Genomic DNA, 18,392 nt, shown 5'->3' on the forward strand with positions numbered 1-18,392 from the left:
AAGAATGTGTTGTTAAAACCGTAAGTGGAAAAGCAGTGCATTTTTATGGAGTTTGATTTGTCACATGGCCAGTTTTGATTCTTGCTGAAGTCGATCTGTGTTGAACTTTTCAAGCGCGATCAAAGCCCGAAGTGTATGCAAGCATATCAGCGTCGAGCAAAATGTGCTTGAAAGTGGCATGTTGCAGCAGCCTTTATCTCCAAACTCACCAGCTACAATTCATAAATTGCAATATGTGCCGTAAGGTGCTAATTAGGATGTTATTTATTGAATGTTTGTTAATTAGTTGAAAATGTTTAAATTTCTCTTGCAAGTAATGTCTGCCTCTTTGAATAGTACAGCTCAAATACTAGAATTATGTTATCTGCAATAGGCAAATTTTAAAGATTCTGCAAAAGTTAATTATGATGTCTCCGTATATACCCTGCAAAAATATTGGCGAGTACGAATGAGTATCTGCTTATTCTGCGAAACTATGCAATAGAAGCTCTACACGTGCACTCTTCATACCACAACTTAGATAAGATTGTCGCGCACAGTGAGGTTCTGCATCGAACCTAAGCCAACAATAAATAGAAGTCAGGACAATGTAAACTTTATTCCCAACATGCAAAGAGCAACATCTTGCTACAACAAAACATTCCTGTACACACTCACTGGCAGCCACACGCAACCTCGCAAGCGTGCCTGTCCGTGGCAGTAATTTGAGGTTGCTCCCATCTTTGGAGCACCGATGGACAGCATTCCAGCAGCAGTCTTGTGTTCAGGCAAAAACACTTGCAAGGTTGCGCTCTCGATCCACAGGGTACTAGGCATTCGTACTTGTGTGGAATGCCAAAGCATGAGTATCGCATCAAGGCACCTCAGACATTCTATGCCGTGATTACGGATGGGAAATCTGGTGTTGTAGTTACTCCAGGTTCGTAGCAGCATATTGTGCGAAAAATTCAGGAATTCGCAAGGACTTCATAGGACCTGGCACAGCATTTTGGAGGACTTAAGCAACATCATGCTTGAAGGGTTGAACACAAAACACCATTATAAACAATGTGCAAACCTTTCCTCATTGCGTGCAAAGCAGGTTCGTCAAAAAGGCTTAGCAACTGAACCACCTCTTCGACCGAACAAAGCTGCTAAGTGGATTGCAGATGACACCAGTCGTGTGGCCAGATGCTGAAACAAAATTTACTTAGCATAAAGCTCTAGCCTGTATCATGAAATTTATTAAGTGTACAAAAAGGCTACTATCTCTATCTGCCTCGAACAGTGACCTCTTCTGAGCTCATCCGGCAGCAGTAACGGTGTGCGACTGATCAGAAACCTACTACATTTTCAGGAACGCACGACTTTCATGTTTCTGACACACACACCGAAAAATAGGGCACTGTTCTGCGCTACTGCATTTTCCACGCAGTTCTAAGTTTTTCTTACTTAATCATTCCCTGCACACCTTCATTTCATTTCTAATTGCTTTCACAAATTATTTTCGAATATGCATTCATTCTAAGAGTGAGACAAATGTGCCAGCCCACTGGAAGACTGAATAGCCACATGCGCCCACAAGCTTGCAAGCTTTTCGGCTTCATTGTCTCTGGTTTAGATATAAACATTCCCAACAGGGGTGTCATTTAGGAAAAAGAAAAGTTGTAACATGCACATAGAAGCCTTGAAGCATGGACGTTGCAGACACGGCAACACACAAAGGTCTCTGAAAGTACAGGCACACTATTCTTCACATCTTGCCACCGAGAACGACGTGCCTGTCACATGGCCAGTTTTGATTCTTGCTGAAGTCGATCTGAACTTTTCAAGCGCGATCAAAGCCCGAAGTGTGTGCGAGCATATCAGCGTCGAGCAAAATGTGCTTGAAAGTGGCATGTTGCAGCAATCGGTCAGCATTGTGTTTTGATTTGCAAGGACTTGGGTATGCTTGAGTGTTTCCATGCAAGAAGAGTACAGTCCAACCTGAATATAATTAGGTCAATTTAAACTGTTTCTTGCTAATATCCACCTGTGATTATTACATCTTTATAACAAATATTGGATATAACAAAGGTGTTTTTGTGTCAGATGTAGTCTTGTTGTAACAAGGGCTTGACTACAATCATGCCCTGCTCTTTGTTTTGGTTTTTGGACAACCCCGCCCTGCTGCTAGCCTATCTTCTATATCCAGGAATACCAAGGCAAAACACTAGATTAGTTTAGACTGCTAAAACACTCAGAAAATTGTACATTTAAACTTTAATGTAACAGAATCCTCAACATAATGTATCATTTTGTGCATAGAAGGCCATGTATTTTTAGCTCAAATGACAAAGTGTATTTATACCTGGAATTTAAATGTAACAAATTTTCAACTATGTTGCAGAGGAAGACAGGCATTTAAATCGCCAATGGTCATATGGTTGAATTATGGAAATTTCCTTCTGCAGGATGCACCACACTCGTTGCTCCTACACAAGGATCTATGGCACTTCATTATATCAAGGTGTAACTTTTGTTCGACTGTAAGGGGTTCATTATTAGTGGAAGTAAGGACACTTCTGTTCTTGAACTGTGCCCCAAAATCAAGTCCCATGGCCTCGCTATGACACGACAAATTTCACAGTATGTATTTTCGCCTTCTCAGGTTGCTTTTATGCAATAAATGTTCCCTCAAACTAGGAGGTCGAGTCTGCCCTATTTCCAAACACAATGCTACCTTCATTGTTCAGTAAAGTTCAGTACGCCCAAGCAAATGCTATCGAAAGCTGCAATGTGATGAAGGGGGGCGGTGGCTGGTGTAAGAATTAGCAGATGGCGTCTTCACATGTTTTCTACTTCATGTCGTTTCTGGCTTACCAAGCTTCAGCTCAAGATATGGCCGATCTATTTGATATTCCAGAAGCAACCTACCGATAATCTAGCTTCACATTTGTCTACTGAGACAGCCCCTGTAACTTTTCTCTCTCAGAACACTTCCGCTCAGGACGAATAATTTGCAGCTGACAACGCGAATCAACATGACGTGATCAAGATAAGATCACGCAGAGCTTCTAGTCAACTGAGGGTCAACTCAAACCTTTAGGGACCACATATTTTCATTTCATTTATGGGAACATTGAATCGCCCCAAGCTGAGTGAGATATGGCTCAGAAGAGAATTATTACTCCCTTCAGGAACAGATATACTCACAAGCACACACACGCAATATAAAGATAGAAACAATTTTATGCAAAAGTAAAGGAGTTGAGTGACTGGCGTCTGCTGTGTTCCATGACAGAATTTATGCAAAGCATCAAGGCATACCATTCCCCGTGTTTCAGCACTGAAATCAAGCAGCAGAGCTTGGCTAGATGGCTGACTTGGATTCACATGATGAACAGACTTGTTTATTCAGTTCGCACAAGAGTTGCTAGCAGTGCAACTTGTTGCAGTTCAGCCACTTCACACTCGTCTGCGATCTGAATCAACAGTTTCATCTGCCATGTGAATCCACACTTTAGAGGCATTGCAACTCACGATTTAATGGTGGCAGAAACAGACGAGATGCAGCAGAAGATGCACACGGGATGGGCGTTTGCTCCGTCTGCAACTTCTCTGCATTACATCTGCTTTTAGCACCGCTAAACAATGAATTGCGATGAACAACTGGAACTACACTCTTCTTCTCCCACAGCTATCTCTTTGCCTTCTGAACAAATTCTCTCGTCTTCCATCTTCACACTCCGAAACAACGGCACACTCCCGTCCCGCCGCCACGGCAACCAACCTAAAGTCGACAGTCACACAACGTGAAAAGTTCTCTACACAAGGGGCCTGTTTCAGTGCTGACAGGCAACGACTCCGAATGGCTCTTCTTGGCTACGAGACAGCAACCTGGAGCAGGGGCCCTTCGAGGTACTCGACGAGGGCGCGCGCCTTGGCCCTGAGCAGCCCTTGTCCCACGCTGGTCTTGGCATGTAGGCACAGAAGCAGGTTGGCAACCTGGGTGATGGCCACCTGGCCGTCCTGCTTAGAGTGGATTAAAAAAAAAAAAAGGCTTCCGGTTACTTTTTGATCTCCGATTACTCTGAACAGTGGTTTTGAAAGTTGTGATATGTATGCAGACTATACGAGCACAGTCACCTGGCCGCCTGTACATAGGACTAGGAAGCTAGCCAAGTTTTTTAAGGCATAGGGATGAAACCACACATTATTTAATAACAAGAGCATTTTACATCCACGAGCTAGGGCCAATGCGCATAATAAGTAAGCCTTACAGAGTGCTTCATGAAGATGACATACAGGCATTGTGGCCGCTCCTATAACCACCTTGTTTTCACATGTCATGGTAACTCGAGGTTATCTAGGCATGTGTACAGTTCTGTTTTTATATATTACTGCGTTCTGTCTGTTATTTGCCTTGCCCTGTTTGTGTAGCACTGTCTTCCACAACTGAAGTTAGAACATGGCCTTTAGTGTTCACAATGAATGCAATGCTGCAAGTGACGTGCTCTTGATGCGAAAGCGTCAAATAGCCCATTGAGCGAATAAGCCAGCGGCGTCTGTAGCAGGGAAATGGCACCTAATTTCCCATTGGCTGCGATGCCACGTCACGAGCGTGCCTTGTGCACTCGTGACACTGGCTCGTGCTTGCTGGCTCAGGCAGCAGGTACCGCTAAGACGTCTGAAGCATCTACATCATCGGTGGCTGCAACCTCGGCACTAGCGAAATGTCAGTGGCATGCGGCATTGGCACCGCAGGCTGCTGCTGCTTGCTGGCTCAGGCAGCACATATGGAGTCTGAAGCATCTGCATCGTCGGTGGCTGCAACCTTGGCAGTAGCAAAACGTGACCGTCCATGCCAGTACACCGCGGACGAAGTAAGGGTGCGGAAGAATGCAGAAAAACGAGCGCAGCAGCAGGCAGCGAAAATCCTCGTCAACTCTTGCAATACATGGCGGGCGGAACGAGCGTTAACGCAAGCACTACTCGCAGTACGAAACTCGAAGGACCGCTCACCGGCGTTCAATTGGACATTAATGCTTTCGAATTTACAACTCGTAAGAAGTGCTTAGGTGTCCTCGGATTTTTCTGGGTTACGAGAGGAGGGAAAATCATTACCTCGCACTCGACGATGACGAGCCGGAGCTGCCCCTCACTGATGGCAGCATGTGCATTCTTTTCGTTGGCGAGCCAAATACTGCTGGCGATGGCTGCCGTCATCTTGGCATCCTTGTCTGCATAACCTGAGTAGGCCAGGAGGGTGCCCTCGCGGTTCAGCAGCCTGCAGAGAAGACGTATTCAATTAAATTTGAAATCAAATGTTGAACGCTTTGAGGGCTCAAGAAAACAATTCTTTCCAGGATGCCAGTGTGGATTATTTGCAATCATTACGCGACATGAATTTCACAGCGGCCAACAAAATGCATCCTCCAAGCTAAAATAAGAAATGTTAGTATTTCTTTCATGGTGTTTGATATGCCAAAGCAACATTGGGTATATGAAGGTCACCGCTGTGGAGGATGGATCTGGATTATTTCCGACAACCTATCTGTCGTTTATTTACACCCAAAGATAGGGAAACAAGTGTATTTTGCATTCCCCCTAATCAGAACGTATCCGTGGCAGTAAGGAATCGAATATACGACCTCCTGCCTAACGGCAGAAAGCCATAACCACTGAGGTTCCGTGACGGGCTATGCAAATTCGGGTACAGCAAATGCCCGAGACTTCTAGTGTGTGAAGCCTGCTCTCCCTCTAAAGGAGTGGCATGTACTACTACTACCTCGTAGCACTCCACGGTGCAAACGCTCTACATTTGTCAGCGACTCTTGCTTGCATGTTTTCCTACGTTCTCAATAGGTAAATTTCAGACTTTACGCCCCAAGGCCTCTTATAATTTCCCCTAAATCAACTAACCTGAAACAGTCTGTATGGCTTTGACACAGAACCTCGTGGGGGCAGACAATGTAGTCTGTATAGAAAGTTTTGCAAGGATTGTGTTTGAGGTCCCTGCTACACAACGTCTTTAGAAAGTTGCAAAACGTAGTTTATATTTACAAGTGACTGTTCTTCAAATGCAATATGTATTAGCTCCGGCAAAACGACTAGGGTCCCTTTTTTTTCCTTAAAAATGAATTAGGCAGGCTAAGCTCTCACCATCAGTGCAGCAATCATAAACTTCACAATGTCCCTATCAACGACTGCGAATGCGTATCACGTGAACGGTCAAGACTGCGCCAACCCACGGCTTCAGTTGTCGCCAAGTGGCAAGCGTATCATCGAGCACCAGACTAGTTGATGGTTGTGCGCGACAATACCTATTATTAGCGACCGGTAGCTAAACACAGCTGGACGTTCACACGCTACGTGTTCAAAAATACAACATCTGCGTATCCGGTTGAACAAAATGACATGAGCTTACTTCGGGGCAGCGAAAACGGGTACGGTGACCAAGACACCTCGTGCGCGCCCCAAAAGTTACATTTGAACTAGGCCGAAGACACGATGTGCTGTCAAGAGAGCCACACCAGAAGATTGCCGCGTATCAATTACAACAGACGCCCGTAAGAACTTAAGTCCACCACTGAAAAGGCAAGTCACAACACAACCACCCACAAACTCACAAGGTGCACAGCACGCCGTTTGTGTTGGCCTGCGACAAGACTTGAGTGAGCGCCCGTGGCTTGAGCATTTTTCTTCGCACTGCTTCACGACACTTCGAACGTCGCTGATGCTACGAACCGCCGAGAGCCGTAAAAATGTCAAAGGCCGTCAGAGCAAGGAGGCAACGGCGTCAACACAAAATCATATGACGAGAAGCGAACTACGAAGAGCGACTGATTCAGCCTTTTATCATTCGCAACTATCAATGGCAGTTGCAAGAAAAGATAACAAACAAGGTTCCTAAAATTGTTTGGTGACAGAAAAAAAAACTTTGCTTCTACATATAACGCACAGAAAGTGTATAGAAAGGGACAATTATTTTATTTTTTTTTTGTTCTTTAACAAACGGTTTTGCATTAGTAACGGTTTCGCATTCAAACATGGCGGCGGCCAGGCGAGTTGTGGATGACACGGTCCGCTATTATTTGTTTCCGAAGCTCGAAAACCCCGCAAAGGCGAGACTTGAGCTCGAAAAGAGGGCCGAGCTGTACACAGCCAAGCTCCTTCCGCTCATAACCAGCTACATTTGGCAGGACGAGCAGTTCAACTTGTGCGTAGTTGACGCACAAAGAGGTGAGGAGAGCGTTCGCGCGGGGTGCGTCAAGTTTCGATCGAAGGTATCGAAGGGGCGTTTCTCTGTTTTCTTTTCTTGCCATGCTTGTGCAGACGGTGTTCCACCCCATTTGGAAGGCAGCACGTACTTCGGAGACAACGTCGAGGACGAGTGGTTTATCGTGTATCTGCTCTACGAGCTCACCAAGGATGACAAGGACTTGGTCGTCAAGTAAGCCCGAGGACCCCATTTAACGCGCAGTCGAGAGCTTCTTTGATGTCGCGTCGCCAAACTGTGCACCAGCACGAATGTGGTCATTTGTAGTCTACGTAGCGAGCCGACATTTTGTGATGCACTTGTCATCGATTAGGCGTGGCTTGACTCACCTGGCAGAATGACGTCGTTGCCATAGCAACAGATGAGGAGCAACCGAACAAACTCGTTTTTCGGCGCAGCTCTTCGTCATCTGACTAGACGAGAGCTGACGGCAACTCTAATGTAAATAATCTCGGAGTAAATAACGTTGCCGCCCGTTGATGTTATTTGATAGCAAATATGTAATCGATCCAGTGCTTGCTTCAGTACGTTTAATTGATCCCGCGCCGTTCCGCTCCCGCGAGTCTGCGCATGCGCTTTTGCCACCTAGAGGGAGCGGATTGTGAAACGTGCAATGCTAAAATTGGTGCAATGCTAAAATTATTGGGTTCAGGAATTCAACTTTTTTGAAAGTTGCTCACTAATAGATCTAGACTGACATTCTTGGCATCGATGCTGCAAGTCGTTATATGATCGGATTTGCACTTCAGCGTTCGAACTCCGGCACTGCTTTACTATATTTAAGTGAACTCAGGTTGCACTTTTGTTAGTCTCAAGAACACAATGTTTGAAAAGTAATGGGGAATGATGATGCCACTTGCACCTACTTGCAAACACAGACCATTTTGAACAATGAACACGTTTCAAGTGCAGTTTTCAACAGAAATTTACTAGGCACTCAACACACAACTTAATGGTAAAAATTCGAACTGGGCCAATAGTTTGTGAAAACGAACAAGAAAGTTGCACCAGTTCGCACGGACAAGAGACGCCCACCAAGGCGGGAGGTAAACAAGGGTGAAGTTGCATGTGGCAACACTTCAGATTAATGCAGTGTCATTGTTGTTGACGTAGTGGTGATAAGCAGCATATGGTGATCTAGGAGTGGGAGGAGTGGCCAGTTGACCTCTGGGCCGAGATGTTACAGCAGGCTTGCATCTGACATAGCCACCTTCCCTAGTTCGTTACTGCATCCAGAAGCTGACGTGCATTGCTGTATCATTCAGCCAAAATGGGATGGCACTAAAAGCTCCTTGTGTGAGGTTTTGGTCAGTGTCTGCGCTGCCGATACAAGCTATTCAGGAGTAGCATGAAGACAGGCATAGTTTTTCTTCCCGGACTTTTCTAACAATGGCTGCTGCTGCTGTCTTGCTGAATAGCTCATGCACAGGACAGCACTCGTATAACGATTCAGCTTATATGTAGCTCCATCTGTACTACCCCTACACATGTGCTAGTGGCCGGCTTTATTCTCTACAGAATTACGCAATGAAACAACAAACAGCGCTTAAATGTCTCCTGTACTACAAATATACACCTTAATGTGAGTAATTCGTTTATTAAGGCAGAGCTTTTCATTCCCTTTTTGTTAGGTATCGATGTGTCTGCTCGGTCAACTTTTTGCTATGTGGGACCCTAAAGAGGGGGCAATAGTAAACTGGGCTGATTCCAGAGGTAGTGTAATCCAGGGTCACGTGGGTTGTGTGGTTGGGGTTTTCGTGTCTTGCAAATTTGCCGGTAAGGCGCATAACCGCTGTGCTGTGAAATGCATTGCAGGAGTTGAGCAATTTTGTAGTTTTTAATTAACTGCCTCACAAAAGCTTTGCATTACAGTGATTCCAAAATGTGCGTTGGATCTGTGTAATTTTAATACATAATTGTAAACTGTGTGGACCTATCTCACATTTGTTCTTTGTATGAGGGAAATTATTTCTAGATGCGGTCACTTTGGTCCGTTACAAGCTTGAGGCGACAGTAGATAACCACATGTACACTGGGAAACTATTTATTATGATTGCAACTAACGCTTCGAGTAGGCCAGCTAGCTATAGTTTACATCACTGAGGGCTCCCTTCGGCAGACAATAGGCTAGGTAAAAAGGGGCTTACGACTTACCAGCTGGGGATACGGGAAGCCGAGGCGATTGTGACGGCAAAAACATGGTTGACTAACTACCTGCAGGAAAAGGGCAGCGGCGGCTGAAACTTCTGCACTCGCTGCTTGCCGGTGACCAAAGAGACTTGGGCAATGTCGGAGGGATCTCGCTTGACACGCCCGGGGGCGCTCATAACGCTTGCAAATCCCATGCGCAACCTGTGTGAAGAAGGTTTTCTTTTCTCCCCAAACCTGCTTGGCGTGCGTGCCCGACGTTTGCTGCGTGATAGACCATCTTGGGACCTGGATTCCCACAGGGTTCACATTACTAGGGATGATAACAAGAAACACTCGCACAGTTCTTGAGTCTAGGATATTCTTCAGAAACTTTTTCTTGCACCTCTTTGGCAGGGAAAGGTGTATTATCATAGTGGGAAAAATGAAAGCCATGCCTCCCCTCTTTTGAACTTCATGCTGAAGCAACGGGTGCCATTTGGGACAAGTTTCGCAATATTTTAGTGTGTTTGAAACTCTTTTCATTGGGTTCATAAGTTGCGGGTTACTTTTTTGGTGTTCATCTCAAATGCAACATAATGCATATAAGAACAAAAGCTAACATAAAAAAAAATGTAGTTTATCTAACTTCTGAGTAGATGGCACAACCACTCTATGGATGTTTCCCGTTCATGAATTATCGTGGGTACGGCTAGAGGGTTACGCGACATTGGCCGACGTGGCATGCCGTCGTTCTTACATTTATTTCGGAAGTCAAAGTGGAGTGGTGGCTGCGGCAGCCAGCTTGGTCGAGAGCAACAGTAGGTTCCTCTAGCTCATTTGCGACAGGAGCCACAAGCAGACTTGTGGCACTGATGATGATGCCGCACGATGAAGACGCGTGGTGGTGAAAGTGACGTTACAGGTATGCTTAGGCATGGCGCTTAAAGGGCTAAGGAACATTGCAGTGAAAATGCATTGAGTGTAAGCCTTGCCTTTTTCACTGTCTGCCCAGGGTCGAGGACACAGACGGAGAGTTCCTGCTCATAGAGGCCGCCGAGCACCTTCCCAAGTGGTTGAACCCGGAGACTAGTGAAAATCGAGTGAGTGTGCAGAGTTTGCGACCCATGCCTGTTGTTTAGCACACCTTAAGAGATGGGGAACACATTGTGAAACGAACATGAGCAGCTGATGTTGAGTCATGATCAAATCGAATGATTATGTGTAGTGGACAGCTGTTGATGCAGCATTGCAGTGTTCATTCGTCCCTTTGTGTACTCAGTACAGATTTTAAGTAGTGGTTGAGCTTGAATGCTCTTTAAACTGCTTCTTAAAAGGGTTATTTCGTGTCGCTCTCCTTGATAGTGTCATCATGTTGCTGTCGTAGTTGCCAGTCACATCGGTCTTGATCACTATCATTGTCTTCGTGATTTACCTGTATAGGGTCTGTTTCTCATATTCACATGGGGAACAAGGATGGATAGGGGCTCAAGTTGGAACCGCATCCACATGATACACTATGATTCAGTTAAAGGGGGCATGCGAGAAATTGAACCACACCGAAAGGAAAGGACGCCCCGTGACTTTGACGCAACATGTTTAGCAAGGAGGAGACTTATCTGTCGGTGGCATAGCAGTGTTGTACAAGTGATTGGGGCATGCCGGTGTGGCTCGGGCAACCAGTGGGGAGGATAGCAACTGGTGTATGAAAAGACGCGACGTCACAATCTTCTGTGTTGCATACCCAACAGAAGACCGGCTGCTTTTGCCACCGAAACGTGGAACACGGGCTTACAGTTGCACTGCTCACTAGCCAGCTCGTGCTCTTCTTTACTGCAAATGAGATATCCACATCATAACAGAAAGTACCAGAATATTCACACTAGTGGTGTCAAACCGTACACAAGTAGAAAGCAAACTGAAGCAGTGCTGTATTACTGTGACAGCTGTTAAACGCTAGGAACTGGGTATTGCTGTGTTATTTTATATGTTGTTTCTTTAAAGCGAAACTCTCATTGCCTACCTCGCTGTAATTTGGTGTGTCATTGCCAACTGCCACGCTGAGTAGAAGCTGTCACTGCTGGCGATACAATCACTTTTGCGACATTTAGTGCGGCTTGGCACTGGACGTGTTGATATATATGGCTGGCAACAATTCTGGCGACTGTGCAAAGCTCTCTATCTTCGTACAGTGCCAGGAATGCTTTCAGCCGTGTGCTTCATTGCATCCGGTGCGGAGTTACACTAAATGTTACGAAGGTGATAGTATCACCGAAAAGTATTGCTCGTTACTATCACCCCCTGGTTCGCATTTGGCTTTGCTCTGCAAGGTGCGTGAGTGTGGCTGATGACCATTATGGGATGTATTTGTTGGCAAGATTCGTTGCACATTTTTATCGTGATGCATCGTGTCGTCTTGCTGGCTTACAATTGCTTTGTTTGCTTACAGTTTTGCTTACAATTCCTACGGTGCGCGATGTCTGCACAATCTTATGTGCTCACCTTACATTATCCCCCTCCCCCCTTTTTTTTTGCAGGTGTACATTTATCGTAATAGCCTGCACGTGGTCCCCCTGGAGAATGGCAAGGCCTCAGAAAGTGCCCCGGCACCTAGAATTGACGATGCCATCACACATATCAGGTCTTCAATCACAAAGACAAAGTTAGTGTGCTATTTTCTTTTAGTATACAGTTAAACCTGTTTATAACGAACCTCCATGTGACGAATTCCTGGATATAACAAAGTTTTTCTATTCCCCGCCGTTACTCCATAGAAACACATGCATTTGAGACCTCTACGCAATGAAGTGGCAGCGGGAGACCCCCTCGAAATAACGAATTTTCCCCGCCGACAACCTAGAGGTTCCGCCCCAAATTTTGTCATTTTTGCGCGAGCAGCAACCGGAAGCACCTTCTCCGCCGCAACAGAATGCGAAGCGGCGGTGGCGTGCTTGGCACGCTCGAATTCACGGCGACTGCGAGGCGAGAGCGTGCGTGAGGCAGGCCTGCATCCTTCGACCCAGCGATCTTGCCGCTGTGGGCGTGACCTTTCCCCCTCCCTTCATTCAAACCTGATCCTGCCGCTTGCTGCAGCTGGCCTAGCCCGCCAAGCCGGCACTCTCCTTTTCCAGTTGATATTGCCGAAAGAAAAAAAAAAACGTTTTTTTTTTTTCAACGCGCTGGCAGCGCCACTCTTTGGTTACTGCACAAGTTTCTGCGCTTCACTTCACTAACCTGACACTAGGTGACACTATACGACACCACGACGCCATCGTGTCGCTCGCTCTTTGTTTCCGACACCTCGCGCTTGTGCGAAATGACACGCGTCCACGAGACTTCTTTGTTCATCGCATTAGTGTATTGGGAGTAAATCTTGAGCGATAGTTGTATTTCTGTATGAAAGCATGAGGTGCGTGGTACTGCAAAGGATTTTTTTCCCCTCTCTTTTGGTCACGGAAAACAGGTGCGCGTTAGAATCGAGTAAATACGGTAAGCATTTGTTTTTCGAATTTTCGTGCCGAATCTGCTATAATGAAATCCTCTTTATAACGAAGTTTTTCTGGAATTTGGCAATTTCATTATATCCAGGTTTAACTGTATATTGGGGGGGTCTCAAACATGTTCTTAGGACAAAGGTACGACCAACACAGTAGTGCAAACAATCAAAAAGGCATTTGTTGCACTTTTCATACACCAGTGCCAGCTAGCCCAATCATTACCAATAGAACATGCCGATGGGCGCTCACGAACTGAGAAAGTCATAGACCGAATATGTTCACCCCCATGCTGGACACAAACGCCTAATAGTTTGCGTGTACAGTTATGTGGACAGTGGTGCATTCGAACGATCATGTGCGTCCATCCCGGTGCCCCGCTCCGAAGCCTCTTGCAAAACGGTCCCGCAGAGCGTGCCAGCAGGTGTGCGACAAGTTCGCGCGCTCCACCGACCCCAAGCCAAAGAGGAAGTGGCTACTCCCTTTCGTGCCAAGTAACCCTGCCGACAGGTGGCGTTAGCAGCGCAACACTTGCGCATCTCTCGTACTCTTCTGCAACTACACCGACCGCTGGTAGCGCTTGGCTACGTGGCGAAGCCAGATTTCAGTATATGCGAGAGCTATGCGGGGAAAACAACAGCAGGGGACGCGTGAGAGTCGAGTGTCCCGAAAATATATGGTGGCTTCGTGAAGACTGCCTAAAATTTCTGATAAGCAAAAAATCCATTCCAGAAGCCATGAAATACTTTCCTTCTGTCGATTGCCCTTGCTTCTTGTTTGCTAAACTATACAGTCTGACCTTGATTGTGGACGAACACGGATATAACAATTTATCTAATGCAACAAGGTAAGTCAGAAATGTTTATTCTGTTTCCCTGCTTAAACAAACATTCATTCATAAGACTGTTGGGCTATTATCAGGAGCACTGTCACACATGTTCTTTGCCTCATAGCTATCCCTTCACTTCATCACCTGTAAAAGATGAGCCATGACATTCTGCAAAAAGATCTGATTTCGCTTGTCTTCACAGATTCAGTTTTTGAACGACGTGGGCTCTTTTTGTTGCTTTCGCTTGCAGGGCCGCACCGGGAGTGCAGAAGTCGCTGGCGGCCCGCTTCCACGATGCACCAGCCCGGCACCGCACGAGCCATCACCGGGCGCACTGCTACCTCCCGGCGGCAGCCGTGGACCTTGCTCCAGCGGGACCCCGCCCTGCTGGGACCTGCGGTGGGGGCGTTTGTGTCACGTGACCCCCTCGACCTGAGGGCACTCAGGGCCATGAGGTGCGTGGCAATGCTCCCTTCTTGGAAAGTGCTTGCTTGGGATGAAAGAGTAAATGCTCCCCTTGCATACAAACGGTGCACTTACTTACAAGGGGTGCAAAGCAACACCAATTGCTCGCAAAGGGTGTAATTGAAGGGGTGTAAACCAATATACATTGCACTTAAAGAATGTATACATAAGGGATGCAAAAAAACAGCCTTTTGCTTTTTAAAACTAGGTGACACCCCTTGGGGCATATAACCTTGTCTCACAACAATAATCGTGATGTTTAGTGCTTGCGTTTCCTCTCTTGAAAACTTTGTGCTCAATACTTTCCTGTCAAGAATGCTATGTCACGCTGATAACATGCATGCCATTCGTGATCTGTAAGGAGCGGATGCGCGGTGTTACACATTGAGTTACTATACTGAATCAAGAGGGAAAGCTAGGCGAAAAATGTGGCAACCGCAATGCAAAGCGCACTGCGGGTGACCACTGCCTTACGAAAAATGATCCTGGCCTGCCCTGCAACACTCGCTGTCGTGGAGATTCGCGCCATTGTTTTGCTGTGTTTTCCCACGTGTTGCCTTTTTTTTTGTGTGTGGTGGCCAGTGCGAAGCGGCAGAATCTGCCGTTTGCCATGAAGTGGGAAATTATCAAGTCAAGTATGGAGAAAAGTAAATCTAATGTGATCGTTAACACATAAAGGAGGAAATGATTCAAAACTGATTCTGTCGTGCCGGTTTCCACAAAGATTTGGAGCAAGTTGTCTCCATTTCCAGAAGTCATTGACAGGTTTACGGTCATCAATTTGTATCTGCGGACGAAGGGGCAGAACAAGCACTTCATTGCAGATGCCGTCAGTTGGGGCACGACTGATGGCAACAGTGGGTACAAATCGGGTCCTGTGCCCACCTGCTCCATCGTGATGTGTGCTTGTCCTGTACCGGCGCTTCTGCGCAAACGTGGAAGGATGCAGCCTAGCTGCTCCGAGTCCTTGGATAACTTGGAAAAATCGGTGTTCTTCCTAGCAATGAAGATATTTAAGGCTTTAAGCGTTTTTGACGTTACATGTATGGCGACGATCTTATGTTTGATATTTCACGCACATTCGGCACTGCTGGTTGTTGAGAGGTGCTGCCGTCTCAGTGGAGTCACTTAAGGTCACTTGAAAGTGTGTTTCCGCTCACTTGTGTGCACGACTCGATTTGTTTATCACCGAGCAGTTTGATTAAGCAGGGGGCGTGTAATCTCGCTGATAATGCGTGTGTACCTGTAGACGGCATGGATGGTAGCTCCAGCCACGCATTCGCTTGTTGTTAACAGATCTCAGGTCTGTACTGAACAGGCACGCGACCGTTTTCCTCGGGTCCACTAGCCTCCAGCATTCACCAAGCAATGAAAACACAGTGGCATTCGCACAGTATTGGTCTGGTTGCCGTGACAGAAACGTCCCACAACAGATACAACGGTGCACTCGCACAACAAATGATAAAAAATGGCGCAGCTTATCTAGCCTGCTCAACGTTTGCGGCTGGCGAGTTGCCCGGAGGGCCACATCGGTTGCATGCTCCACTGTCGAGGTCGATGCAATTAACCATTTGCAAAAATAAATGCAAGAACATGGCCTCCATGACGTGATTCTGACTCCTTTTCTGGTGCGTGTAGTCTGTAAAAGCATAACCTTTGAGATCCTGGGGTGCTGTCGTTGTGGTGTGGATCAATGACAATGGTGATAAGCATGTCTCACCACCTGTTGCTTAGCTGGGAAAGGGACCACCAGGGCGAGCCAGGAGATGGCCATGGCGGTGCGCAGTTTGAATTATTTGTGCGATTCGCAAGCGAATTAAGCAAGCTTTTTAAAACACGAGATTTCTATGGAGTTTGGCCAGACTGTGCCAGTTAAATTGAATTGCCAAAATTTCGAATGAATGAGGTGTGAAATAACAAGCTTTTACTGTAATTGCAAGGATTGTACAGCAATGCCAATTTTGTACAAGATTTACATACTTATTGTGTTGTACTGCTTTTTGTTGATGTAGGTAGGTAGGTAGGAAACTTTATTGACGTCCTGAAGTAGTCACCCCTTGTTTTCATGGAGGGAGGACCGCGGGCCGCTCCCACGTCGGGACGGGAAGGCCAAGCCTCACCGCCGCATCGTGGGCCTTCTGGACTGCCTTGAGTTGATTGAACCAGTCATGACTCTTTATCAGTAAATAGAATGTGTCTTGCGGGATTTCTTGATCCGTGTGGTCCTGTAAAGAGGGGCACTCCCAGAGCATATGGTTAAAATCGCTGTATCCGCTGCAGTCGGGACACGAAGGGGAGACCTCCGTGAAACGACTATAGATTGAGAGGCTGGGATACGAGTGCGTTTGTAATAACCTAAGCGTAACCGATTGAGGCCGTGATAGATTTCGGTGGGGCAACGGAAATGCCCTGCGAGCAAGTTGATAATGCTTTGTGACTTCGTTAAAGGTGGAGAGTATGTCCCTAAAGCGGGGGGGTTCCGTCTCCGCCACGATCGGACCAGACCCATCGCGGGCCCCGCCAGGTGCACCGGCCCCAGATAGCCCAGCGCGGCAAGCAAGACCTCGCGCCTGAGCATGGGCCAATTCGTTGGCGTTGACAAGCCCCCCTACTTTCGACCCTACATGGGCCGGGAACCAGGTGATGGTGTGATGAAAGAGTACTTTTCCTTCGAGTATCTTGGCGACTTCCTTACAGACGGCCCCAGATGCGAATGCTCTTGCTGCCGATCTCGAGTCTGTGTAGACTTCCGTTTTGCTTGGATCTAACAGCGCTAATGCTAGGGCTAGCTGTTCTGCCTTACCGGGCGACGAGGTAATGATTGATGCGGCCGAAAGTACCCGGCCCTTGGTGTCAACGGAGACGGCCGCAAAACGAGAGGTGCTGCTAGCGGAACGCTCGTATTGAGCGGCATCGACGAAGCATGCGTCCGACGCGTGTGCGTGTGCGTGTGCCAGGAGTGCAGAGGCCCTAGCCAACCTTCTGCCTGTATTGTGTTGTGGGTGTACGTTCCTTGGCAGTGGAGAAACCTTAATGTAAGATCTCGTGTGATTTGTCAGCTGCGTGTTGCGTTCCATCGCAAAAATGGGATTGATGTTGACGCCTTCAAGGATTTTTCGCCCCGCGATGGTGGACGAAAGTCTAGCAAGCTGCGCCGTCTGCTGCGCTTCAATGACTTCCTCCAGGGTGTTGTGAACACCTAGACTCATGAGCCTTTCGGTGTTAGTACGCATCGGGAGGCCAAGGACCCTCTTTATACTCTTGCGAATGAGCGTGTTTAGTTTGGTTCTCTCGTGAACTTGCCATTTGTGCATAGGTGCAACGTAGTTTACATGACTCATTAGGAACGCGTGGTAAATCCTCAGAAGGTTGTCTTCTTTGAGCCCTCCTCTATTGTTGGACACCCTGGAAATTAGTCTAATTACTCCCTCCGCGTGCGAGGTTAGTCTGTTGATTGTGCGACCGTTGTGCCCGTTGGCCTCGATAATCATGCCTAAAACCCGGATAGAGTCAACTGTTGGGATCGTTTGCCCAGTTGCCGTGTGTAGTCTGATATTTATCTCGTCTAAGGGCTTCCAATTTTTCGGTTTTGGACTCCTTTTAGTTGGGCGGTACAGGAGAAGTTCAGATTTTGACCTCGAGAGTTTGAGTCCCATTTTCTGTATGTGACTAACAACGCAGTCGACTGACTCCTGTAGAGATCGTTCGACTTGTCCGTCCGAACCTCCAGTGCACCAGACGGTGATGTCGTCAGCGTAAATGGCGCTTCGGATACCACCTAGATGTTCTAGCTCGGTCGCAAGCTCGCACATGGCAATATTGAAAAGAAGCGGTGAAACAACCGACCCCTGTGGCGTGCCAACAGAACCAAGCTCGTAAAGCTCTGATTTGAGATCGCCGAGTTTGATGGTGGCCTTCCTATCTTTAAGGAAGGAGCTAACAAAGCTGTGAAACTTCTCTCCGAGGTTGAGGCGTGAGATGGAGTCCAGAATGTGATGGTGGGTTACGTTGTCAAAGGCTTTTTCGAGGTCAAGCCCCAGAATGGCCCTGATGTCTCTAGTATCCCGTTCTAATACGGTGTGCCTAATGAGCAGCATGACGTCCTGCGTAGACAGGTGTGGTCTAAAGCCGAACATGTTATTGGGGAACAACCCCTCGTCCTCGATGTGTTTAGAGATTCTGTCATTGATCACATGCTCAACTACCTTCCCTAGACAGGATGTGAGGGATATGGGCC

General features: G+C 47.0%; 2 protein-coding genes across 3 annotated transcripts in view; one reads left to right on the plus strand and one right to left on the minus strand.

Moving 5' to 3' along the window:
- Positions 1-579: 579 nt before the first annotated feature.
- LOC119453458 (ragulator complex protein LAMTOR2) lies at positions 580-6,810 on the minus strand. 2 transcript variants are annotated; one of them, XM_037715491.2, is made up of 3 exons: positions 6,591-6,810; positions 5,086-5,248; positions 580-3,993 (listed from the first exon to the last, which is right to left on the minus strand). In XM_037715491.2, exons 1-3 carry the CDS (start codon positions 6,656-6,658, stop codon positions 3,844-3,846), a joined length of 381 nt encoding a protein of 126 aa, XP_037571419.1. In that variant the 5' UTR covers positions 6,659-6,810; the 3' UTR covers positions 580-3,843. The 2 variants fall into 2 exon arrangements, with proteins under 2 accessions (XP_037571419.1, XP_037571420.1); XM_037715492.2 differs by having other exon boundaries at positions 580-3,990; positions 6,591-6,805.
- Positions 6,811-6,983: 173 nt separating this feature from the next.
- The window catches only part of LOC119454158 (protein ecdysoneless homolog), a 28,576-nt gene continuing 17,167 nt past the window's right edge, over positions 6,984-18,392 (plus strand). Inside the window, exons 1-6 of the mRNA XM_049667953.1 lie at positions 6,984-7,203; positions 7,297-7,414; positions 10,383-10,470; positions 11,905-12,029; positions 13,273-13,355; positions 13,941-14,145. Coding sequence (XP_049523910.1) covers positions 7,011-7,203; positions 7,297-7,414; positions 10,383-10,470; positions 11,905-12,029; positions 13,273-13,355; positions 13,941-14,145 — 812 coding nt within the window. The 5' untranslated portion in view covers positions 6,984-7,010. The remainder of the gene's footprint in view (positions 7,204-7,296; positions 7,415-10,382; positions 10,471-11,904; positions 12,030-13,272; positions 13,356-13,940; positions 14,146-18,392) is intronic.

The sequence above is a fragment of the Dermacentor silvarum genome, chromosome 5 (genome assembly GCF_013339745.2).
Source record: "Dermacentor silvarum isolate Dsil-2018 chromosome 5, BIME_Dsil_1.4, whole genome shotgun sequence".
NCBI lineage: Eukaryota > Metazoa > Arthropoda > Arachnida > Ixodida > Ixodidae > Dermacentor > Dermacentor silvarum.